The 26,252-nt window shown below is 38.1% G+C and overlaps 1 protein-coding gene across 1 annotated transcript in view; it reads right to left on the bottom strand.

The window, feature by feature from the left end:
• Positions 1–26,252, bottom strand: part of LOC131928784 (uncharacterized) — a 36,322-nt gene that overhangs the window by 704 nt on the left and 9,366 nt on the right. The window contains exons 7-14 of the mRNA XM_059284912.1: positions 21,757–21,830; positions 18,582–18,702; positions 17,292–17,532; positions 16,670–16,948; positions 11,858–12,001; positions 9,891–10,105; positions 9,446–9,583; positions 1,027–1,100 (exon numbers count right to left, since the gene is read on the bottom strand). Of these exons, the coding sequence (XP_059140895.1) occupies positions 1,027–1,100; positions 9,446–9,583; positions 9,891–10,105; positions 11,858–12,001; positions 16,670–16,948; positions 17,292–17,532; positions 18,582–18,702; positions 21,757–21,830 (1,286 nt within the window). The remainder of the gene's footprint in view (positions 1–1,026; positions 1,101–9,445; positions 9,584–9,890; positions 10,106–11,857; positions 12,002–16,669; positions 16,949–17,291; positions 17,533–18,581; positions 18,703–21,756; positions 21,831–26,252) is intronic.

Genomic DNA, 26,252 nt, shown 5'->3' with positions numbered 1-26,252 from the left:
AACTGCAAGGAAAGGAAAACTCAGCCCATGCCTTGCTTGAGAAGATGATGTTTCGAAAATAAATTACTTTTTTTGTTGAAAACACGGAGAGCGGTAGATTACTTGATTTCGAAAAAACTGAAAAAAAATTCATGAAACCAATGCAACGATTAGCATGAATTAAAAACGACTCATTTGTGGAGAGGGATATTCACAGAACTCAAGAGTAAGTAAAAATAGAAGAAGGTCCAGTAAAACATGCATGTTACGCTGCACAACTGGACAGCTGTAAAAGAAATATCGCGAGTTGAGGCACTCATACGTGACGCATGGGATAGATTTGTAGGATGGTACAGTAATGTGGAGAAGTTGACATCTGGAGTGCTGATGATCATTAGGTCAAGATATTCGTGCTAGCAAGTGTTCTCTTACATGAATACAACAAAAAGTTAAGTAAGAAACCAACTACCTAATAAAAATCTAGAGTCGTGCTTGAAACTTAAAACAAGAAGTTATGAGCCAGATATAAACAAACTTTCAAACGGCATGAAAGCTCAGTGCTCCCATTGATGTAATTAATGTAAATATTCAATTATTATAGCTATATTATTGGATTACTAATTTTATAATTTTATTTTTTTAGCAGAGCTATTAAAATACTATAATATGTATTGTGCGAAACATGTGTATTTATAAAAAAATATGAATTAATATGATTTCATATTTAAAGCTATATATTATATTATATATATATATATATATATATATATATATATATATATATATATATATATATATATATATATAGATATATATGCATATATATCTAATCCTAAATATTGAACAAAAACGTTTGTGGCTCTTTAAGAACTGGTCAATTTTGTAAATTGCATATTTTGGCTCTTCCGTCGGAAAAGGTTGTCGACCCCTGGTGTAAGTTAAAAACATGAAATTATTCCCATCATTAGAGCATTTATAACAACTTACACGAAGACAGTGACACGCATCCTAAGCACTCATGAAACACAACCAGGGCAACCAACTCACCTTTGGAAAAGTTCTCCAATGGCTTCTTTGTCTAGGCGAACTTCTGATGTCAATTTGAGCTGATGGAGCGTGGTCTTTAAAAAATACAACACCCGTAATTATTAATTAGTTTAAGATTAAATGTCTATGTCATGGCATAGGGTGGGTGCTTAAGAACAGAGTTTCTTCAGGCATCTCTTCGGGGGGGGGGGGGCCAAAGAAGGTCTACCCCCCACCCCGAAAGAAATGGAATTTATATAGAAAATATAAACTTTTAACAGTATCCACCTACCCCCCCCCCCCCCCGGAGAAAAAAGTCTGGAAGAAACACTGCTTAAGAAAGGTATACTGATGTCAAATTACCTAGCGTACATAAGTGTCAAGTCTTAAGGTCAGTGCTTAGCTTTAGTCAAATTAACTTGTTACACGCACTAGCTAGGGTAGGCCTTTGTTGCTGTATGTAGTAGTGGTGTAAACCGAATAAAATTGATTATTTATTTTTACACAATTTTTTAATGAACTTGAAAACCCGTTACTATTTATCACAGTGACATTTTTTAAATCAGAAACAGAAAAAGCGCATCCAAAGTAAATAAACACACATTTAAAAGAAAATCTGATCCAAATATTTCAAGATGAAAATCAAAAATATTCTGTATTGTTAACTGTGATGTGCGCAAGAAAAAAAAATAATAAATTAACCGGGAGTGATATCCCATAAACTTTCTCGAATATTTGTGTATAAAACATCAGGGGATGGCAACTCGGGAAATAGACATGATTTTTAATCAATTTTTAATTACTTAAACTTTTTAAAATAGAATAGAATCTCGTAGAAAAAAAGAATTGCACACCAAGTAAATGCAAAACAAAATGTGCATAATAGTGCGGTATATTATTAGTACTTTTTAAATTACGTTTTCTGAGAAATCGGAAATAAAGTAAATTGCTACTTCCAGTCAACGGAAAACACTCAAAATTTGATACAAGGCAGAGAATTAGATCTTTTACTTACATGTGAAATTTCATCATCTATCTAAATTAAGACTCAATTTATAGGCTTTTGAAAAACTTAAAGTAGAAAAAGTTCCACTTCCGGTTATCGAAAATCGCTTTTTGTTGATACGGATCTACAAATCTATATATATCTCTATATATAATTCTCTTCTGGGAGACGTTAGAAAACAAGCTGCAAGCGCGCCTTGCAGTCCTCTCTCTTCCTCTCTATCGCTACCACCCCACCCCCCCCCCACCCCCAGCCCCTCACGTGGTCAGGTGAGCTGTGGTTCACGGTAAATGTTTACATGTTACAATCGTAGAGCCGGGTTTAGTGACGGCTATTAAGGACAAATAATTTAGTTTGAAACGATTTTAAACTTAGAGGAGGTAACTAAGAGGAGGCTGCTTTCACGGGGGGGGGGGGAGGGGGAGGCGGGTTTAGTGTTTTAAAGCAAATATTTTCAGTGGCAACATTGGTACTGTCGAATTCACAAATTATGAATTACTGAAAAGTAGAAAATAAAACAACTAAAAAGCGGCGTATGATACGCCAGTAGTATATCAGGTCCCTTTTGGGTAGTATGGTGGTGGTTGAGCCGGATGCGCAAAGGTTATATAGTAAAATACTCCACCACCTGGCCGAGGGTGGTGGTTCGGAGGTAAAATGACATATAGTAAAATACTCCACCACCGGGTGGTGGTGGTGGAGAGGGGTGGTGGTGGTGGTGGAGGAGAGGGGGAGTAATGGCGGGGTGGAGGAGAGGGGTGCGCTAATGTGTACAAAAATAGAAAGTTCTTTGTGCCCCGACTTCCAACATCCATTAACGACAGCTGTTACTCGTTAACGACACCTGGCACGCATCGATCAGCCAGCGAAGTTTTTCCTTTTGACAGGGACCGGGCCGTGATAAATGGGTTTTCTCGCTCGGTTTGACAGCTCAGGTTGATTAATGGTGGTTTACTGAATGCATTTGAAAAGCGAACACCATAGGGGGTATGGTGATTAATGGGAATCCACTAAGTGCTTCTCCGCGAAGCATTTGCCAACATGCGACAGATGGCGCCGCACTTTGGCTGACCAACCGTATAAATGAACGCGAAAATTTTGTTCTAAACCACTTCGACTTCAGACTCCAAACCAAGCATCACCGTTATTTATCCAGCCTGAGACCGCCGTTGACCCGCGAGACTAAACCCACGCCAGCTTAGGACTCAAGCAACACATCTATCTAACCCTCCACGGACCGCCTACTTTGTGTATGTGTTTACGGAACCTTAGCAATTAACATTAAAGGTAAGGTAAATATTACTTTTGTTTTAAAGGCCCTAACCCCCATTAAAATAACCTTTAAATAAATCTTATTAAAATAAGTAGTCACTTATTTACTTTACTTTTATAGTGCACACCGAGGTAAGGTCAATATTACGCTTGTTTTAAGGGAGCTAACCCCACTAAGTAAAATACCCTTTAAATAAATCTTATTAAATAAGTAGTCACATATATTCCTTTTTAGTGTACAACAGCTCCATCGACACAGCCGATCCATCCATTGAACCATTGAGCTACCTACCCAGTCGATCAACCTACATCCAACTACATCAATACGGCTCGTTCAAACCAAATCGTAGGTAAGTTTAATTTTTAATTTAGTTTTGTTTTAAGTATCCCCACATAAGTTTTTAAAGTTGACAAATGTTTTTATTTTATTTTATGTAATTACTTTAATTTTTATTTTTTATTCTACAGCCAGCCACCTACCCACTCATCCAACCGATTCAACCACTAGAATAAGATGCAACCCACCCAAACAACCACCCACCCAGCCATGACCCGTAACAAGTGTGACATATGCGACCGGGTATTCACCCGCAGCAACGATTTGACAAGACATCACGACTCTGCACACGGACGACAAAGACATTCGTGTTCAACTTGCGGGAAAGTATTTACACTACTTTCCAATTTAACGAGACACTACAAGAAAGCGCACAGCAACCAAACATCACCAAGCGACACTCCATCAGCAACCGACAGACAAACCGACCAACCCACATTAGCGACCGACAAACAAACTATCCAACCCCCATCAGCGACCCAAACCGATCGAACCGCTTCCAACACTAGCCCCTTAAAGCAGGGGTCTCCAAACTACGGCCCGCGGGCCGGATGCGGCCCGCGAGGTCATTTTATCCGGCCCGCGACGATCTTTTTGTCCACTGAATAAATGTTTGTTGGATGTGGCTGCAGAGCTTTGCCCACAAATTCAAAACTATTTGAATGTAGCTTTGTGTGCAAATACAATTACTCGCCGTGTTTCAGACATTGGTGAAAATATTGCGACTGATAGCGAAAAATTCAAGCAAGTTTCGCCATTTTCCAATTGCAATGGATGAGTCGGTGGACAGCTGTTTCACCTCTCAACTTCTTTTGTTCATTAGAGGTGTGGATGCAGACCTGAACATAATACAAGAGCTGGCTTGCCTACATAGAATGTATGACACTTTTACCGAAGAGGATATCTACAGTGTTTCTTCCAGACTTTTTTCTCCGGGGGGGGGGGGGGGGAGGGGGCACTTGAAATTTTCGGGGTTCGGACAAAATTTTCCAGGTGGCGTCACTGTTTAACGTATATATTTTCTATATAAATTCCATTTCGTTCGGGGGGGGGGGGGGGGGCGGATATCTAACCATACATAGTTCAGAGACAAACAGAAAATCGCAATTTACCATATTTCACATCAGTAAGATTGCTAATTTTGCGAGAAAATTCTGTGTAGAGTATCTAAGAAAAGAAATAGGTGACTTCCTGTTGTAAAGGAAAGTCACAGCCATTATTGTCTGGTGAAGAGAGGGTATAGAAATTGGCCTCTGCTGCAGACATAACTTGTCATTTAAATTTTCTTAACCTAAAACGGCAAGAGAGGGAAATCTAGTTTCTGATCTATACACCCACCTAAAGGCCTTTAGATACAAACTTGTCATGTTTTTGGAACAAGTACAGGCTAACAACTTGACGCATTTTCAGCAGTGCAAGGTCTTTACGGCTGCAGTTTCAGTAGCGGTTTTCTGACTTGGACTCAAAAGCAGAAGAAGTGAGACTGTTTTAAAGCCTATTTGTAGCAAATGTGACCAGTTGCAAAGATAAACTGCAGCTAGAGGTCATTGAATTGCAAGAAAATGACTTCCTTAGAGACACTTTCAAAGAAGGGAGGATGGGTTTTTATAAGTTTTTGCACAAGGAAGACTTTCCTAACATTAAAACTTTTGCATCAAAGTACCTTTCAAATTTTCGAACAACATATCTGTGTGACAAACATTTTCAAGAATGAAATACGTGAAGAACAATTTGAGAGCAAACGTGGACCTCGGGTGGGGTGTGGGAGTGGACACTTGAAATTTGTATATATTTCTATATAAATTATTCTTCGTTGGGGGAGGGGGGAGGGGTGGTAGACGTTCTTCGGGGGGGGGGGGGGGGCACCACGACCCTGAAGAGATGCCTTAAAGAAACTCTGGCCCCCGAACTGATATTTGATAGTTAATGCGGCCCTCGGGCTGAAAAGTTTGGAGACCCCTGCCTTAAAGCGACAAAGGTCATATGACGACATAGCAAACAACAAACGCGTAAAGACTAACAACGACAGTAACCTTAATTCACACACCGATATTTTTCCTGTAGATGACCTAAGGGGAGATGCGGTAGACTTACACACGACCACAGACAAAGCTTTACCTACATCCTTCTTACAGACATTCCTGACTTTATTAAACATAATCACTCCATTAACATGTTACAAAAGGATTCAAATTCAAAATCCTACACAGACAATTTAATTTCTCCTTTTTTAGATGTTTAACCAGACATTACATAGCACCCGTAAAAGATCTTAGAATTCCAACATTAAATCTCGCGAAACAGTGGCAAGCGCACCAAGGTCTCGGGACCTTGTCTAATTTTAGTGGGGTTAGTTTGGTCGAAATCCCCCTCTTAGAGTCCTGTTTTAGTTTAAACATAGACATTTTTGAATTTAACGAAAATCTGGTCCTTTCTCCGAAACTTAGAAGTAGTGATAGGTTTAGGGAGACCGTGTATCTTTTATTTTTTTCAAAATCAGTTTATGTACATTAATAATATAGGTGGGGCGGGTCACTCTTTCGCGTGTTCTATGTGTAAAAAATTATGGCCCACCGTTAAACAATTGAACAGACACGTGAAAGATCGTAATGGGGGCAAATCTGTAGATAGGTATAAGGGGGGGGGGGGGGCTTAATAACACACAGAAAACAATCTGGGAGTTTTTAGCGTCATACGGGGTAGATGTAGATAGTAACTTTGTTTATCCCTTCTGAGCAACTTATGATTTCGAATGTTATTTCGACCATACCAATTTACCCACGTTAGGTAGAGTTACAATAAAATACTTAAAAAAAACTTTTTAAAAAACCACGTTTTTCTTGTAGACTAAAAAGTAGAAAATAACTATTTACATACATTTGATGACAAAAAAACGTGGGTACGTTCACCATCAAATTTCCCGACCCATCTGCCCGACCCACGTTTTTTGTCATCAAATGTATGTAAATAGTTATTTTCTACTTTTTAGTCCACAAGAAAAACGTGGTTTTTTAAAAAGTTTTTTTTAAGTATTTTATTTTCTCCTTTTTAGTCCGTTGCTACACATGAAAAACGTGTTTTTTAAAAAAAGTTTTTTATATAGTTTATTTTCTACTTTATCCAATGACTTGATTAAGTATGAATTGACTAAGTGTTTATAAATACACGGACTAAAAAAAACTTGAGCGACCAGGATTCGAACCTGGGTTGTCGCGGCCAGCGCGCTCACATCGATTGGGGCCGAAGTAACTGTGTCAATAAGCCTCCAGTCTTGTCGGTATCTTTAGAAATCATGTCCTCAATTTTATGGTCCTTGGGGCGTAATTAAATTAAGCTAATTACGGTCTCTAATTGCTAGTTTTTATGATTGCATCTGAAATTGTTAGGCAAAAGTAACCTGCATGCCAAATTTCAGATCTATAGAGCAATCAGAAGTGGGCTAATTTTCGATGTCAATTTTAACAACAAACACACAAACGCGAAGCTGAGTTAATAATAAAAAATACTTAAAAAAAACTTTTTAAAAAACCACGTTTTTCTTGTGGACTAAAAAGTAGAAAATAACTATTTACATACATTTGATGACAAAAAAACGTGGGTACGTTCACCATCAAATTTCCCGACCCATCTGCCCGACCCACGTTTTTTGTCATCAAATGTATGTAAATAGTTATTTTCTACTTTTTAGTCCACAAGAAAAACGTGGTTTTTTAAAAAGTTTTTTTTAAGTATTTTATTTTCTCCTTTTTAGTCCGTTGCTACACATGAAAAACGTTGTTTTTAAAAAGTTTTTAATATAGTTTATTTTCTACTTTATCTAATCACTTGATTAAGTATGACTTGACTAAGTGTTTTTAAATACACGGACTAAAAAAATCTTGAGCGACCGATACGCTTTAAACAGAGAAAGGGTGTAATTTACGTTGCTGGCGTGGAGATCTACTCACGAATCCCGTGATCAAATCTCCCATAAACAAACAAATAAACGCGAAGCTGAGTTAAGGAAAAACGTGTTTATGTGTATTTTAGCATGCCCAGCGTACCAACCGTGTCACCGTTAACAATGTGTTAAAGTGTCCGTTCTCCTTTTTAGTCCGTTGTTTTTTTTTTTAAAGTTTTTTTTAAGTATTTTATTTTCTCCTTTTTAGTCCGTTGCTACACATGAAAAACGTGGTTTTTAAAAAAGTGTTTATAAATACACGGACTAAAAATCTTGAGCGACCAGGATTCGAACCTGGGTTGTCGAGGCCACAACGCGAAGTACTAACCACTATACGATCACGGCCAGCGCGCTCACATCGATTGGGGCCGAAGTAACTGTGTCAATAGGCCTCCAGTCTTGTCGGTATCTTTAGAAATCATGTCCTCAATTTTATGGTCCTTGGGGCGTAATTAAATTAAGCTAATTACGGTCACTAATTGCTAGTTTTTATGATTGCATCTGAAATTGTTAGGCGAAAGTAGCATGCATGCCAAATTTCAGGTCTCTAGAGCAATCAGAAGTGGGCTAATTTTCGATGTCAATTTTAACAACAAACATCCAAACAACCAAACAAACAAACGCGAAGCTGAGTTAAGAAAAACGTGTTAAAAACGTGTTAAAAAAGCGTAGCCAAGCAAGGTTCTTTGTCTTGCTCTGTGGCCTCAAACGTAGATGGGTTCGTCGAACCCATCTGTTTTATTTTGACTGGTGACCCCCAAGAGCTAGTGACTAGAGTTATTGACAGACTGCACACAATCGCCGAGGGAGCTTATGGAATATTTAGAAAACAGTTCGATCCTATTTTTAAGCAAATCAGGAAGCTATTTCCACCTAAATCTAGGGGTAGCGATAATAAGTCGAACGACAAAGGGTTTGAAAGGTTTCTTAGCGGTAGATTAGAACAGTATTTGCGACAAATGCCGGTTATAGGGTTTAATTCAGGAAAATATGATACAAATCTCGTTAAACCGTATTTCATTCAGTACTTTTTAGCTTATTCAAATACAGAAGAAGGGTTAGAAGAGGGAACTAGTTGTAACGATGATGAAGAAGACGTAGAAGATAAACAAACACCGTTTAAATATGTAGTTAAAAGAAATAATAATTTCATGTGTATATCAAATAAATTAAAGTTTTTAATACCAAACGGTCACTAGATTGGAATCCCCAAGGAAAGAGGAAAATAGATAGGCCAAAACAAACATGGAAAAGATCAGCTCTCCGTGAAGCGGTCGGAATGACGTAGGCCCAGCTTGGATGAATCGCCCAGAGCGGAGGACAAAGGAGAGGTAGGGTTGCGTCCCTATGCTCCACATATGGTCAACATGATGATGATAATGATGACGACAATGATGATGATGATGATAATGATGACGACAATGATGACGATGATGATAATGATGACGACAATGATGATGATGTAGATGGTTGTTGTTGCTGATGATGATGATGTTGATGATGATGATGATGACGATAATGATGATGATGTAGATGGTTGTTGGTGATGATGATGATGTTGATGGTGATGATGATGTAGATGGTTGTTGGTGATGATGATGATGTTGGTGATGATGATGATAGTGATGATGATGTAGATGGTTGTTGTTGGTGGTGATGATGATGATGATGGTGATGATGTAGATGGTTGTTGGTGATGATGATGATGGTGATAATGATGATGGTGATGATGATGATGTAGATGGTTGTTGGTGATGATGATGATGATGATGTTGATGGTGATGATGATGATGAATCCACAGCACTAGCACCTAAAAATGCATCAGTAATTTATGTGTAATTTCTATTATTATTTCAATGCCCCGAAACCGCTGACATGACTAACCTTAAAGTTACAGGAGATGTACTCGAAGCATTTGATTATGTTCTTGACAGCGATAAAACGTCCCGAATTCCATAGTAACCTGTGCAGGGGCATCGATCGCGTCAAAACAATCATGGGTACGGTATCCTCGTAGGACTCCTGAATGAAACAGTTTTACGTGATAGGACAATGACTTGGTCGGTTCATTATAGTAACAGATGCTACAATATCGGTTATATTTAGAAGGAATATATGGCTGAAGTAGCTTTTAATTGACGTTAATTATTAGGGCTTCTCTAGTCTCGGGTAGTTGAATTTAAATAATCTCTTTAATATTCTGCTACTCCAGACATTATAAAGTCGAGTTATTTTTTAACGTTAAAGTATTCTTTAATATTCTGCCACTCCAGACATTATAAAGTCGAGTTATTTTTTAACGTTAAAGTATTCTTTAATATTCTGTTACCTCGGAGCGACTTTTAGGTTTGATAAAAAAAATCACTTTGAGATCTGGAATGGCGGCTGCTATCTTCTTCCAGGTCGCACTCGAGTTTGGGCGCACGACATTAGCTGTGTATGTGGCCCGAACCTTTAAAACTCGAAGTCGCAGGCCGCCGATTGACGCCTCCCTGAGATCATACAAGAACTCGCAGCTCACACATTCATAGTCAAGTTCCAGCTCTGAAAGACACAGATTATGACGTGAGGTTCCAGCGTAGTGCGCTGTAGAAGGTTTGAAAGCAGGCGTCTTTCCTGTTGTGGAACACTTTTGATGAAGTGTGTAATTTCAACAGCAAGGGTAGACTCAGTTACACGGCATTTTTACCTGGACAGGATCCGAACCCACCACTCCACGCTGCACCTTCTTCTTTTTTTTTCGTTCTTAATTTTTAGTGTTGGAAGGGATCGAGCCTTATCTGCCAGAGGGTTTGAACTCAAGACTTTTTTTTTCGAATTTATCAACCATGAGCTTTTTGCCAACTCGACCACGCCTCCATCACAATTAAGGATACGTGTCAACTGCTTATGCGCCATCGAGGCCATTGACTCCGATTTCAGCCTGCTTTTCTTTTTGGATTTGCTTCCATAGCCTTTGTCCAACCAAGAACACAAGGCAGCAGTTGTTTGATTTTGGAGTTGTCTCTCCTAGAAGAGTGGCTGTCCCCAGCTAACGAGCCCGAGGGTTCGAACTCGAGACTTTTCGGTTTACCGACTCGACCACGCTGCACCGAATCGCCTCGCTTAGCAAGCATCTGGTCAGAAGTGCAATCATTACGACCAATTAGCTCTACATCACTATTAAGCAACCACATTCACATATGAACACTTGAATGAAATTTGTAAACTGTATTTACATCCGGTGTTTCATGCATACTTTTATCTTCGGAGTAGGGGGTGGATGGGGGGGCACTTGAAATTTTTGGGTGGTAGGGGGCGGACTAAAATTTCCAGGGAAGGGGGGTGGACACTCGTAAATTTATATATTTTCTATGTAAATTCTATTTCGTTCGGCGTGGGGGTGGGGGGGGGGGGGAGGCGGTAGAGTTTTTTCGCCCTCTACCCCCCCCCCCCCCCACTCGAAGAGGTGCCTGGAAGAAACTCTACATCCAGGACAGCAACGGGTATGGGCTACTAGTTTATATAAAACTCAATGTAACGGAGAGTGCTACTCCTAACAACTGGATTTAAATGGTTACTTCCAAACAAAAGTGCGGGGATCAATTCAGGCATCAGCAAATATTTCTCTCTTATTCTCCAAGAAATGCTCCATCGTATGAGAACAACGTGAACGAATACGGATCTAGACGACCTCCGTAGTATACAATTTATACATTTTGTAACTACTCGAAACACGTCAACCGCTCTCAGATATAACAAACTTGAAACATAGTTTGAAAACCTGCCAAGAATTTAAAAAAAAAATTACTACTTTCACTTTTTTAGAAATGTAAACTTTCCTATTTCTGTAGTTTGGGATTTTGAGATAAATGATTAGTTCACTAAAATATAAAACATTGTATATTGCGGTGACTTTTGCTCAATAGCCATGTAAATAAAAAAAACAATGCCATCGAATACGAGTTTTTTTTTTAAAAAAACACATTGTCCATTATATTAACCAGATGCACATCAAAACTTGATGGGCTAAAGAACAGAACTCAACACTTCGCGATTGTCCTCGGTTTCTGCCCCTCGGCTACGATTTTCCCAAATTCATGATTTTTTCCCGACAGACAACTCTGTTTTCCCTTGTTTGATAAAAACAATCGTAAATACAATCAGATTCGGTGTTATATTCTCATCATACAACTTTACACAATGATTTCAAAATTCACATGTGAAAAAAAAACAACGACATAAATAATTTTTGGAAAGGATCATGAAAAATTAATACATACATATAAAAAAAAAACTAGATGAATAAAAACTTACCAGTCAATTTTTTAAACGAAAATAGAGCTGAATGAAAATCACTTAAATCCGAGTCGCTGTACGTTACTGCCACAAACCTATCCACGGCAAGTCTGCGCAGAGTTTTCGCGCAGGTTGAGCTGGCCTCTTCCAAGAGACGGCAGCCTGCAAAAAGGTTTCATTTATTAGAGCTGTTTGGCGCTTACTTACGTCAGGACTGTGCAAAAAAAGTTTTCCTTTTGAATATAGGTTTCGTGATGCTACATCAGGAATCTTCCGGGCCGGCGCTACCTATAAGGCGAACCAGGCGGTCGCCTAAGGCGCTGTCCGTATGGGGGGGGGGGGCGCAAAAATGTGAAATCGCAATTATTTAAAAGTACCTAATAATTTATAACTTTGATTAGATTACGTTAACTATATACAAAGGCTTAGTGATCTATTTAGGTGCCCAGGACGAACTATCAATTTTGCGCCCCATCTTCAAATTAGACCTATAATTAAGTATTCGCGTTGTTGAAAATGCGCCCCCACCTCCCTTATTTGAAAAGGTCGGGGTGCTTTTTAGCAATCGTTTCTTCTCGACTTTTCTCTCTGTGAGGGGGGGGGGGGGGGGGCACTTGAAATTTTTAGGGGGTGGGGTGCGGACTAAAATTTCAGGGGGTTGGGGCGGACGGGATACTGTTAAAAGTATAAATTTTCTATATAAATTCATTTCGTTCGGGGGGTGGTAGATTTTCTTCAGGGGGGGGGGGGGGGGCTAAGAGATGCCTGGAAGAAACTCTGTTTTTAACAGTCACTTTGCCTTTTTACTTTCTCGTATACTGAGTATAGAGAAAGTATTGTAATCGTACACAAAAAGCACATGAAATTTTGACAGTTTTCACCGTTTTACCAGAGTTTCCTCCAGGCATCTCTTCGTGGGGGGGGGGGGGGGGGCTTTTACCACCCCCCCCCCCTCCCGAACGAAATGAAATTTATATAATTTATATAGAAAATATATACTTTTAACAGTGTCCGTCCCCCCGAAGAAAGTCTACCGCCCCCCCGAAAATTGTAAGTGCCCCCCCCCCCCCACCCGGAGAAAAAGTCTGGAAGAAACACTGCGTTTTACCCCTTAGTACTTCATCATATACGGAGTAAAGGGGACTTATATTAATCTTGAAAAAATCATAAATTCAGATATATCAAAATTTTGTAGTGTTATTTAAGAATATTTGAGAAAGTTATTATTATTTTAGTGTCACACAATTGATGTAGAAAACAATTACATAAGTCTTTTGTTTTAATGCCAAGTAGCAGTCCACATTCTTTATTTCGACTGTATATAATCCAGTAATAAGCTCTTTATATTAGTACCTATCACGTTTGCGGCCTTTTTGTGTCGGCGCATAACGCAGGCCGTTTAGGGAGGGGGGGGGGACAAAATCCGACAATAAAGTATATAAAGTATATTTTTTTGCACTTTGATAGACTAGTGGTTATGTAAAAATAAAAACTAATCGATTGCAGGAGTGATTGTTCTACAGTAACTAAAACACTGTTGCGTAGAGAGAAAAACCTGTATAAGTTGTAGTAAAAAAAAATAGGCAAATCTTTAAACCACTTCCATGACTTATTTTCTCCTTTAGATAGTCGAATCGGGGTGCCGATAAAACTAATTAAAATAGTTTATTTACTATGCGAATTAAAACTATAAATTCTTCTCTTAAGAATTATTAAACTTCAGCATCCTGAAGAATGCCTAAGCTATAAAAAGGAATTAATTCCAAATTAATAGTATTAATGATTAAAAAAAAAAGAAAAGAACGCGGGAAACCATCACACATATCAAGTTTTTTTTTTTATTCATAGTCTTCGGCCGACTTGTCAAATAAGAAGGAACCTATTCATAATTTTAGTTGAGCGTAAATAAGAAATTTAAAAACTTGATTATTCCAAGCCAGAAATGGCTTCGAGCGTATCTTGTGTGATGTGTTGTCTCACGATGGATATATTTTGCTATGAAATGATTTAATTTAGAATTTAGAGAGACAGTATTCTAATATATATATATATATATATATATATATATATATATATATATATATATATATATATATATATATATATATATATATATATATATATATATATATATATATATATATATATGATAAATGATCTCAGGACAAATGATCTCAAAGTCAAATGATCTCACTGACAAAAAATACTAGGACAAAATATATCAGGACAAATGATACAATGGACAAAATATCTCAGACTAAATGTCTCACAGCAAAATTTTAATAGTATGTGCGATGATTTTAGTTGATTTGACCTTTTTTTTATTGACTCTCAATATGTTTTTTTTTTATTTTTTTACCCATAATAATTGTGAATAAAATGAATTTGTTAAAACTTAACAAACAATGAAAAGATACATTAAACTTAATCTTTGTAGTAGCATTTGATTTGAATTAGTAAAAATTAAAACAAACTTACTCTTTTAACCTGAAAGGTATAATAAATGATAATGTATAACACAAATAAAGTAACGATAGCTATACAACATTAATGTTCATATCACGCGAAATATTTTTCAAAAATATGAATGGGTTTTCAGGTCAAACGTTAAACTATTGTTTATATTACATCATCAACACAAACATAACGCTTACGTTTCTTTGCTGGCAGGTACATCGTTATGATAACATCTCTCCAATACTATGTGATCATGTATTGTGGGAACTCCTGCTCGACATGTTCTAACTTCACATTTCCGAACCTCTTTGCCTGCTGCACCACTTCTGGCTTTTATGAACAGAAATTCACCAGAAACTAATGTCTTATACCCTTTCTGTATGGTACCGAAAGAGGCCATAGCAGAGTAATCACCACCAATACTGCTTTGTTTGCATGCACACTTCGACAAACTTAGCTTCGCAATCACCGTTGCCGTTTACATAAGCTTTTGTCATCTGATCGGTGATGTGTGACCGACGCATAACTATTGACTTTAGATGCTATTTGTATTGTCCATGGAGGACTGTTGTCTTCCCCTAAAGGCATGTCTCTGCCATCAAAGTGGGCGGCCACCTTGATACGAAGGTGTGTCTTTATTGCTATTTCATTACTTTGATCTAGTTTCGTCCACCTGACAATGTAGGATTGTCAAATGTTTGGCAAGCCCACCTATGTTGTCTATCGAAAAATTTCTTTAATCTTCGCATACTATATTAGTAATCTTAATGTTAAAATGTTTAGTGCAAAATGACAAATTTATGCGGCAAACATTTCTCACAATTGTTATTGAGGCCTATAAACAATATTAAATATAGTAAATAAGACCATTTGACTGTCAATTAAAAAATGTTCAGATCAACTAAAATCATACAATACACCATTAAAATTTAGCTGTGAGATATTTTGTCTGAGATCATTTGACCGTAATATCATTTGTCCTGATATATTTTGTCCTGGTATCTTCTGTCCGTGAGATCATTTCACCTTGAGATCATCTGTCCTGATATCATTTGTCCGTGAGATATTTTGTCTAAGATCATTTGTCCAGTCACCATATATATATATATATATATATATATATATATATATATATATATATATATATATATATATATACATAAGGGGGCCCGAAAAATTGCGGGGGGGGGGGGGGCGTTTTAATACGTTTTGCCTAGGGCGCTTAATAACCTTTTCAAAATAGGGCAGAGAAATTATGTGAGTGTTATTATAAATTGTAAATTTACATTAGTTGTATTTCAATAGTACTTTGCCTTAGCATATGACCACACGCCTTTATGTTTAGGGATCGTAAAAATAAAATTAAAATTAAAAAATGCAGCATTGACAATGATTTAGTATGTGGTATGATCCAATGGTCATCATGATGGTCTGCTTACGTTCGCTAAAAACGAAAGCTCGTTATGGTTCGGCCACTTCATAGTATCTTCTGGTTTAGCAAAAACTTCCAAAACAAGGAACAGTGGCAGCAAAACACAAAAAAAAAGGCTGACAAAGTAAACAATTGGAAGATGATACAGTTAAGGTAGTGGATGTTAAGTTAGCCTTTCGCGCCTTTGGGGGGACATAAGTTTCCCTTTCAAACCTGACGGTCTATGGGGCAAGTGAAGTAGAGTTCACATGTTTCTGTGACCTCGGCATATGAAGAGATAGTGTGGTCAGCACTATGCCCAGCCGCCCTTTACTTTCCCTAACATAAGTTAGGTACCCATCAGAGTTGGGTGGACTCAGGGACGGTCTACTGACTTGAACCCGGATTCGAACTCGAGACTTACGGGTTAGCAGTCCAGCTCTCTACCGCTAGACCACTCCGTCCTTGGGGGGGGGGGGGGGGGGGGGACATAGGTCGCTGAAAAGATATTTCCGGGCGTCTCTTTCCTGGGTTAGTCTCTCCAACGGTTTGTCGCATTCGAGCAAGTGTCCATTCGGGCGTTTGTCGCATTCGGGCGTTTGTCGCACTCGGGCAAGTGTCTATTCCGAAAAACGGCCTTCGGGGTAAACGGCATTCTGGCAAGTGTCTTTCGGGAATTAGTCGTAGACCCATCAAGCTGCCTCCAGGTATCCAATCTTCTTGGTATATTTTTTTCAGATTGCGCCTCTGGGTCTTCCTTTGTCAGCCTCTTTTCATTTAGCCCTGTTGATTTTAGATGGCGGAGGCCAGAGCGTAATGTATGGGAGATGGTTAAACCCCCGCTTACCTGACAAGTATGATTGACAGTATAATACAGTTTAATTTACCCCCCCCCCCCCCCCACCCATACCACCCAATAAAGTACACTGACCTTGGTCAGCTGTTAAACAAGAATCACTGACCTTCGTCATAGCCTAGCCAGGCATTGGTCAGATCCAGTGCCCGTAACTCCTGTTGCTCCTCCAGCATGGAGCGTATTATGTTGACCAGGTCGGACACGGGCCTGGTGTAGTAATCAACCCCGCCAGAGTAGTCCTTGAGGTACGCGATATTTTTCAGGGAGATCGTTCTAAGTTTGATGCATCTACCCTGAAGCAGACTGGCCACAAACTCGTACACAACCTCTGTCCCCGGGGGTGTACGGGGGCCACGATGCTCCGTGTCAGTGTCATCGAGTTTCTCTGTAATGAACGGTGGTTTGGACATTTTTTTCTCCGGGTGGGGGGAAGGCACTTGAAACTTTCAAAGGGGGGGGGAATTGACTTAAATTTCAGGAAGGAGCGGGGCTCTGGTTAAAATATACATTTTTCACACATTATTTATTTTCTTTTTTGTTCGGGAGAGGAGTAGGATGGGCGCGCTTTTTAGGGGGGGGGGGGTGTTCCCGAAGAGATGCCTGAAAGAAACTCTGGTAATGAAGAAAACAAAAAGTCAAAATCTATTAGCTTATACACAAAATCTATTAGCTTATACAAGGTCGATGACTTAAAAAAAAATATGAATAGAAAGAATAACAAGACCAACGTGAACAGTCGGCGTAGACGTGACGTAGCCATTTTCCTCGTGTCCTTGCAAACAACAGCGCCCTCTTGTCGTCATCCAACGGGAACAGAAAATGTCCAGTGGTAAACAATGCAGGTACGTCTAAGATTGGAACCCACGCCTTACACGTCATGGCTGCGTTAAACTTGTCCCTGTTGCTGAGGTTCTTAAAGATGTCAATTAGGATTTGAAACGGCAGCTGGGTCCACGCACTCTCTGTGGACTGGGTAGGAACATTGGTACATAAGCTTTCCACCTCACATAGCAACAACAACAAAAAAACGTTGGATAATTGCGACTTGGACATCTAAGCACAAAGCCTGGGCAGCAAAATGAGAAAAGGCAGATGTTGCCTATGTACCTGGTCCACTCTCTCTACACAGCTCCATAGACAGGACGTCACCTGTACAATTTGGCATCAGCAGGAACTGCCGAAGGGAATCCAGAGTTGGTAATCTCACTGCCTAAACCTAAGGGACACTCCTCATATTTGATTTCGATAATCTCTCCCCGTCTAATCGATCTCATCTGCCCGAGGGTTTGAACTTGGGACATTAAGAGTTTACAACCACGTGATTACTCGCCCGGCCACTCTGACCCCCTAGTAACATCCTGCGTCCTAACCTTAACTATTAAATTTTAATTAAATTAAAAAAATTGCCGTTTCCAAAGGGGGGTCGCATTGACGCAAACGTTTTGGAATACCAAGAATCAAAATAATTACCGGATAACAGTATAACCCACAAAAAACAATGGTCCTTATTAAACAGATATGGGTTGCAAGAAACGATAACAGATGTTTGTAATGAAACAAAAATGAAACCTGCCTTAAACGAAAGTTTTAAATATCCCTGCTATTGCAAATTTGATTACATATTTTCTAAAACTATTACATACCTATTTTATAAAACTTTAATTTAACTATTTTAAAAATTAAAGTAGAAGTCGAAACGGCTAGTCAAAGATTGAATAAAGAAAAAAGAATGCATACAAAACGTTTTAAGGACAAGCGTTTATGTAATAAAGTACTAATGATTGGGTCCTTCACGTGCCAGCTGGCGTATAGATCTAGATCTAGATCTAGATCTAGTCAACCATTTTAATGGCGTCGAATTTAGATCTCAATCTTGATTGATTCTGCGTTGTTTTGTGCATAGATGGCCTTAATAATAATAATGGTCATAAAAACATTTTAAAAATATGGTCACCTACCATAAATATATCACGATCGCCCATTTTACCCCCACACTTTACTATGATTTATCTTCAAACTTTAAGTTTTTCAGTTTTTCTTGCTGATTTCACAGCCACCATGTTAGATTTAGGAAGTGACGCTCTGCACATGTTTTTTATGACGTTTAACACTTTGCGACTTTTCTTCAATTCAAAAACACTAAAGGCATAATTTATTTAAACATCTTAGAAGCCAATGTCGTTCTTTACATTAAATCTGTACCTCTATCTGCGTCGTATTAAATTTGTTTTCGTATTATTATTTTTTTTACTTTCTTGTTTACAAGGCATAGAGTAGAGAAAGTATTATAATCTTGTAAAAAAAATATGAGTCAAAATTTTAAAAATTTGCAATCTTGATTGTAAATTTGTGTGTGCAAACGAGATACCCTGAGGCTAGAGGACATATTTTCATTTGTAATAAGTAGATCTTATAGATAGGCTCCTATCAAGAATCATTAACGATTTAAAATGACCGGAAATGGTACTTTACTATATTTTAGGTTACTAAAATATTGAAAACTCTAGTACCGTTTTAATTTGGAAGACGAAATTTTATATATAATTAGTAGAGCATATTTGTATGCTTACATCTTTAGGGAGATTTCCGGTAAACGGAAATAATACTTTGTGGTATTTCTGAATTTTCAAAAGCTTTTATAAAAAAATATTATGAAGCAGCATATTCTAAGAACATTCACCCTGTAGTTTTCTAAAAAAAATAATTTATATTAAGCAGGGGCGTAGCGGGGGGGGGGGGGGGGTGCGGAGCGCACCGGGTGACACCATTTAGGGGATGACACCAAGGCAAAAAATAGCAAAATATATAGAGAAAAACTTGAGGGGGGGTGCAAATCGAAAGTTTGAGGGGGGGGGGAGGGTGCAAATCGAAAACTTGAGGGGGGATGCAAATCAAAAGTTTGAGGGGGGGGGGGGGGGGTGCAAATCGTAAACTTGAAAGTTTGTCCCCGGGAAGGGTCGCAACGCCTCTGGGGGGGGGTGACACCATTAAGTGCCGCACCGCGTGACACCCGACCTCGCTACGCCACTGATATTAAGCAAAATTATTGATATATACGCAAGGTTTTAAATAACTATTGTTGCGTGACCTATGCTGTATAAAAATATTGGTATATATACCCAAGGTTGTGCATAACTATTGTTGCATGCACTATGCTTCACTAAGTGCATTCATTAAGACAAACTTGTAATTGATGAAAAATGTGACAGAAACAAATTGTCACTACAAAGTTTCAAAGATATGAGATAAAACAAAAAGATATTTAAAAAAACCGGGTAAACACTGATTAAAATAAGCAGCTCAAATAAAACAAACTGGTAATTTTAGTTTAGTTAATATCGTAATATTGGAAAAAAACTTAAGTTATATGCAATAAAAAAAAGTAAATAAACAATTTAAAATAAAAAAACAGAATTTCCCAAATGTATTTTAGCGATTTGATTTATTTTGTTTAAGGTGTTTTTATTATCCGTGTTTATTGTTTACACATTGATGTCTCTATGAATGCATCCATGCCTCCTACAACCTCAAAACTGTGACTGCAATTGAATGACGGTTTACCTCGCTTCAGATAACTTCTGACCGTTTAAGGTGACCGCATATGTTGCTCTGTAATTGTTTACGGCCTCCGAGATAGCATTTTTGTATTCCTGTTGGTCGGTCTTTAAATCACAGGGCAAGTCTAGAGCAAACTTCTTGAGCCTCTCACTCGTCTGTAATCTGTGAAAGATAATATATATATATATATATATATATATATATATATATATATATATATATATATATATATATATATATATCCCTAGCCCAATATTTCAACAATTCGATGCATGGCTCTGGGATTGTAGGTGTAAGTCAGAGGTCGGCAACCTGCGGCTCGCGAGCCGCATGCGGCTCTTCTGATGTCAAGTTGCGGCTCTTCGGCTCCATGCACAAATATTAATAATTTTTTTTATGTTATTTTCAAAACTCATCAAATTATTGTTCTGCAACACTTGGTAATGAATTAAATAATAATAAATTTAAACAATAAACACTCGCTATTCTATTGGAATATTTAGGTACATCCTATTTTCAATGTACTTCTTATTAAATTGTTTATCCCGCATTGAAACATTCAACTATATGGTGGATATGACAAAGAAACTAAATTAGCTAAATGTAAAACTGCAAGGAAAGGAAAACTCAGCCCATGCCTTGCTTGAGAAGATGATGTTTCGAAAATAAATTACTTTTTTTGTTGAAAACACGGAGAGCGGTAGATTACTTGATTTCGAAAAAACTGAAAAAAAAATTCATGAAACCAATGCAACGATTAGCATGAATTAAAAACGACTCATTTGTGGAGAGGGATATTCACAGAACTCAAGAGTAAGTAAAAATAGAAGAAGGTCCAGTAAAACATGCATGTTACGCTGCACAACTGGACAGCTGTAAAAGAAATATCGCGAGTTGAGGCACTCATACGTGACGCATGGGATAGATTTGTAGGATGGTACAGTAATGTGGAGAAGTTGACATCTGGAGTGCTGATGATCATTAGGTCAAGATATTCGTGCTAGCAAGTGTTCTCTTACATGAATACAACAAAAAGTTAAGTAAGAAACCAACTACCTAATAAAAATCTAGAGTCGTGCTTGAAACTTAAAACAAGAAGTTATGAGCCAGATATAAACAAACTTTCAAACGGCATGAAAGCTCAGTGCTCCCATTGATGTAATTAATGTAAATATTCAATTATTATAGCTATATTATTGGATTACTAATTTTATAATTTTATTTTTTTAGCAGAGCTATTAAAATACTATAATATGTATTGTGCGAAACATGTGTATTTATAAAAAAATATGAATTAATATGATTTCATATTTAAAGCTATATATTATATTATATTATATATATATATATATATATATATATATATATATATATATATATATATATATATATATATATATATATGCATATATATCTAATCCTAAATATTGAACAAAAACGTTTGTGGCTCTTTAAGAACTGGTCAATTTTGTAAATTGCATATTTTGGCTCTTCCGTCGGAAAAGGTTGTCGACCCCTGGTGTAAGTTAAAAACATGAAATTATTCTCATCATTAGAGCATTTATAACAACTTACACGAAGACACTGACACGCATCCTAAGCACTCATGAAACACAACCAGGGCAACCAACTCACCTCTGGAAAAGTTCTCCAATGGCTTCTTTGTCTAGGCGAACTTCTGATATCAATTTGAGGTGATGTAGAGTGGTCTTTAAAAAATACAACACCCGTAATTATTAATTAGTTTAAGATTAAATGTCTATGTCATGGCATAGGGTGGGTGCTTAAGAACAGAGTTTCTTCAGGCATCTCTTCGGGGGGGGGGGCAAAGAAGGTCTACCCCCCACCCCGAAAGAAATGGAATTTATATAGAAAATATAAACTTTTAACAGTATCCACCTACCCCCCCCCCCCCCGGAGAAAAAAGTCTGGAAGAAACACTGCTTAAGAAAGGTATACTGATGTCAAATTACCTAGCGTACATAAGTGTCAAGTCTTAAGGTCAGTGCTTAGCTTTAGTCAAATTAACTTGTTACACGCACTAGCTAGGGTAGGCCTTTGTTGCTGTATGTAGTAGTGGTGTAAACCGAATAAAATTGATTATTTATTTTTACACAATTTTTTAATGAACTTGAAAACCCGTTACTATTTATCACAGTGACATTTTTTAAATCAGAAACAGAAAAAGCGCATCCAAAGTAAATAAACACACATTTAAAAGAAAATCTGATCCAAATATTTCAAGATGAAAATCAAAAATATTCTGTATTGTTAACTGTGATGTGCGCAAGAAAAAAAAATAATAAATTAACCGGGAGTGATATCCCATAAACTTTCTCGAATATTTGTGTATAAAACATCAGGGGATGGCAACTCGGGAAATAGACATGATTTTTAATCAATTTTTAATTACTTAAACTTTTTAAAATAGAATAGAATCTCGTAGAAAAAAAGAATTGCACACCAAGTAAATGCAAAACAAAATGTGCATAATAGTGCGGTATATTATTAGTACTTTTTAAATTACGTTTTCTGAGAAATCGGAAATAAAGTAAATTGCTACTTCCAGTCAACGGAAAACACTCAAAATTTGATACAAGGCAGAGAATTAGATCTTTTACTTACATGTGAAATTTCATCATCTATCTAAATTAAGACTCAATTTATAGGCTTTTGAAAAACTTAAAGTAGAAAAAGTTCCACTTCCGGTTATCGAAAATCGCTTTTTGTTGATACGGATCTACAAATCTATATATATATCTCTATATATAATTCTCTTCTGGGAGACGTTAGAAAACAAGCTGCAAGCGCGCCTTGCAGTCCTCTCTCTTCCTCTCTATCGCTACCACCCCACCCCCCCCCCCCCCCCCCCCACCCCCAGCCCCTCACATGATCAGGTGAGCTGTGGTTCACGGTAAATGTTTACATGTTACAATCGTAGAGCCGGGTTTAGTGACGGCTATTAAGGACAAATAATTTAGTTTGAAACGATTTTAAACTTAGAGGAGGTAACTAAGAGGAGGCTGCTTTCACGGGGGGGGGGGGGGGGAGGGGGAGGCGGGTTTAGTGTTTTAAAGCAAATATTTTCAGTGGCAACATTGGTACTGTCGAATTCACAAATTATGAATTACTGAAAAGTAGAAAATAAAACAACTAAAAAGCGGCGTATGATACGCCAGTAGTATATCAGGTCCCTTTTGGGTAGTATGGTGGTGGTTGAGCCGGATGCGCAAAGGTTATATAGTAAAATACTCCACCACCTGGCCGAGGGTGGTGGTTCGGAGGTAAAATGACATATAGTAAAATACTTCACCACCGGGTGGTGGTGGTGGAGAGGGGTGGTGGTGGTGGTGGAGGAGAGGGGGAGTAATGGCGGGGTGGAGGAGAGGGGTGCGCTAATGTGTACAAAAATAGAAAGTTCTTTGTGCCCCGACTTCCAACATCCATTAACGACAGCTGTTACTCGTTAACGACACCTGGCACGCATCGATCAGCCAGCGAAGTTTTTCCTTTTGACAGGGACCGGGCCGTGATAAATGGGTTTTCTCGCTCGGTTTGACAGCTCAGGTTGATTAATGGTGGTTTACTGAATGCATTTGAAAAGCGAACACCATAGGGGGTATGGTGATTAATGGGAATCCACTAAGTGCTTCTCCGCGAAGCATTTGCCAACATGCGACAGATGGCGCCGCACTTTGGCTGACCAACCGTATAAATGAACGCGAAAATTTTGTTCTAAACCAATTCGACTTCAGACTCCAAACCAAGCATCACCGCTATTTATCCAGCCTGAGACCGCCGTTGACCCGCGAGACTAAACCCACGCCAGCTTAGGACTCAAGCAACACATCAATCTAACCCTCCACGGACCGCCTTCTTTGTATATGTGTTTACGGAACCTTAGCAATTAACATTAAAGGTAAGGTAAATATTACTTTTGTTTTAAAGGCCCTAACCCCCATTAAAATAACCTTTAAATAAATCTTATTAAAATAAGTAGTCACATGTATTTACTTTACTTTTATAGTGCACACCGAGGTAAGGTTAATATTACGCTTGTTTTAAGGGAGCTAACCCCACTAAGTAAAATACCCTTTAAATAAATCTTATTAAATAAGTAGTCACATGTATTCCTTTTTAGTGTACAACAGCTCCATCGACACAGCCGATCCATCCACTGAACCATTGAGCTACCTACCCAGTCGATCCACCTACATCCAACTACATCAATACGGCTCGGACTTAGACGTTCAAACCAAATCGTAGGTAAGTTTAATTTTTAATTTAGTTTTGTTTTAAGTATCCCCACTAAATTTTTTAAAGTTGACAAATGTTTTTATTTTATTTTATGTAATTACTTTAATTTTTATTTTTTATTCTACAGCCAGCGCCCTACCCACTCATCCAACCGATTCAACCACTAGAATAAGATGCAACCCACCCAAACAACCACCCACCAAGCCATGACCCGTAACAAGTGTGACATATGCGACCGGGTATTCACCCGCAGCAACGATTTGACAAGACATCACGACTCTGCACACGGACGACAAAGACATTCGTGTTCAACTTGCGGGAAAGTATTTACACTACTTTCCAATTTAACGAGACACTAAAAGAAAGCGCACAGCAACCAAACATCACCAAGCGACACTCCATCAGCAACCGACAGACAAACCGACCAATCCACATTAGCGACCGATAGACAAACTATCCAACCCCCCATCAGCGACCCAAACCGATCGTACCGCTTCCAACACTAGCCCCTAAAAGCGACAAAGGTCATATGACGACATAGAAAACAACAAACGCGTAAAGACTAACAACGACAGTAACCTTAATTCACACACTGATATTTTTCCTGTAGATGACCTAAGGGGAGATGCGGTAGACTTACACACGACCACAGACAAAGCTTTACCTACATCCTTCTTACAGACATTCCTGACTTTATTAAACATAATCACGCCATTAACATGTTACAAAAGGATTCAAATTCAAAATCCTACACAGACAATTTAATTTCTCCTTTTTTAGATGTTTAACCAGACATTACATAGCACCCGTAAAAGATCTTAGAATTCCAACATTAAATCTCGCGAAACAGTGGCAAGCGCACCAAGGTCTCGGGACCTTGGCTAATTTTAGTGGGGTTAGTTTGGTCGAAATCCCCCTCTTAGAGTCCTGTTTTAGTTTAAACATAGACATTTTTGAATTTAACGAAAATCTGGTCCTTTCTCCGAAACTTAGAAGTAGTGATAGGTTTAGGGAGACCGTGTATCTTTTATTTTTTTCAAAATCAGTTTATGTACATTAATAATATAGGTGGGGCGGGTCACTCTTTCGCGTGTTATATGTGTAACAAATTATGGCCCACCGTTAAACAATTGAACAGACACGTGAAAGATTGTAATGGGGGCAAATCTGTAGATAGGTATAAGGGGGGGGGGGGCTTAATAACACACAGAAAACAATCTGGGAGTTTTTAGCGTCATACGGGGTAGATGTAGATAGTAACTTTGTTTATCCCTTCTGAGCAACTTATGATTTTGAATGTTATTTCGACCATACCAATTTACCCACGTTAGGTAGAGTTACAAAAAGCGTAGCCAAGCAAGGTTCTTTGTCTTGCTCTGTGGCCTCAAACGTAGATGGGTTCGTCGAACCCATCTGTTTTATTTTGACTGGTGACCCCCAAGAGCTAGTGACTAGAGTTATTGACAGACTGCACACAATCGCCGAGGGAGCTTATGGAATATTTAGAAAACAGTTCGATCCTATTTTTAAGCAAATCAGGAAGCTATTTCCACCTAAATCTAGGGGTAGCGATAATAAGTCGAACGACAAAGGGTTTGAAAGGTTTCTTAGCGGTAGATTAGAACAGTATTTGCGACAAATGCCGGTTATAGGGTTTAATTCAGGAAAATATGATATAAATCTCGTTAAACCGTATTTCATTCAGTACTTTTTAGCTTATTCAAATACAGAAGAAGGGTTAGAAGAGGGAACTAGTTGTAACGATGATGAAGAAGACGTAGAAGATAAACAAACACCGTTTAAATATGTAGTTAAAAGAAATAATAATTTCATGTGTATATCAAATAAATTAAAGTTTTTAATACCAAACGGTC

This window comes from Physella acuta, unplaced genomic scaffold, assembly GCF_028476545.2.
Source record: "Physella acuta isolate Inbredline_101_S28 unplaced genomic scaffold, ASM2847654v3 ptg001549l, whole genome shotgun sequence".
NCBI classification, from domain to species: Eukaryota; Metazoa; Mollusca; class Gastropoda; family Physidae; genus Physella; species Physella acuta.
The sequence above is the reverse complement of the archived record's forward strand: the minus strand, read 5'-3'. Positions and strand labels throughout refer to the sequence as shown.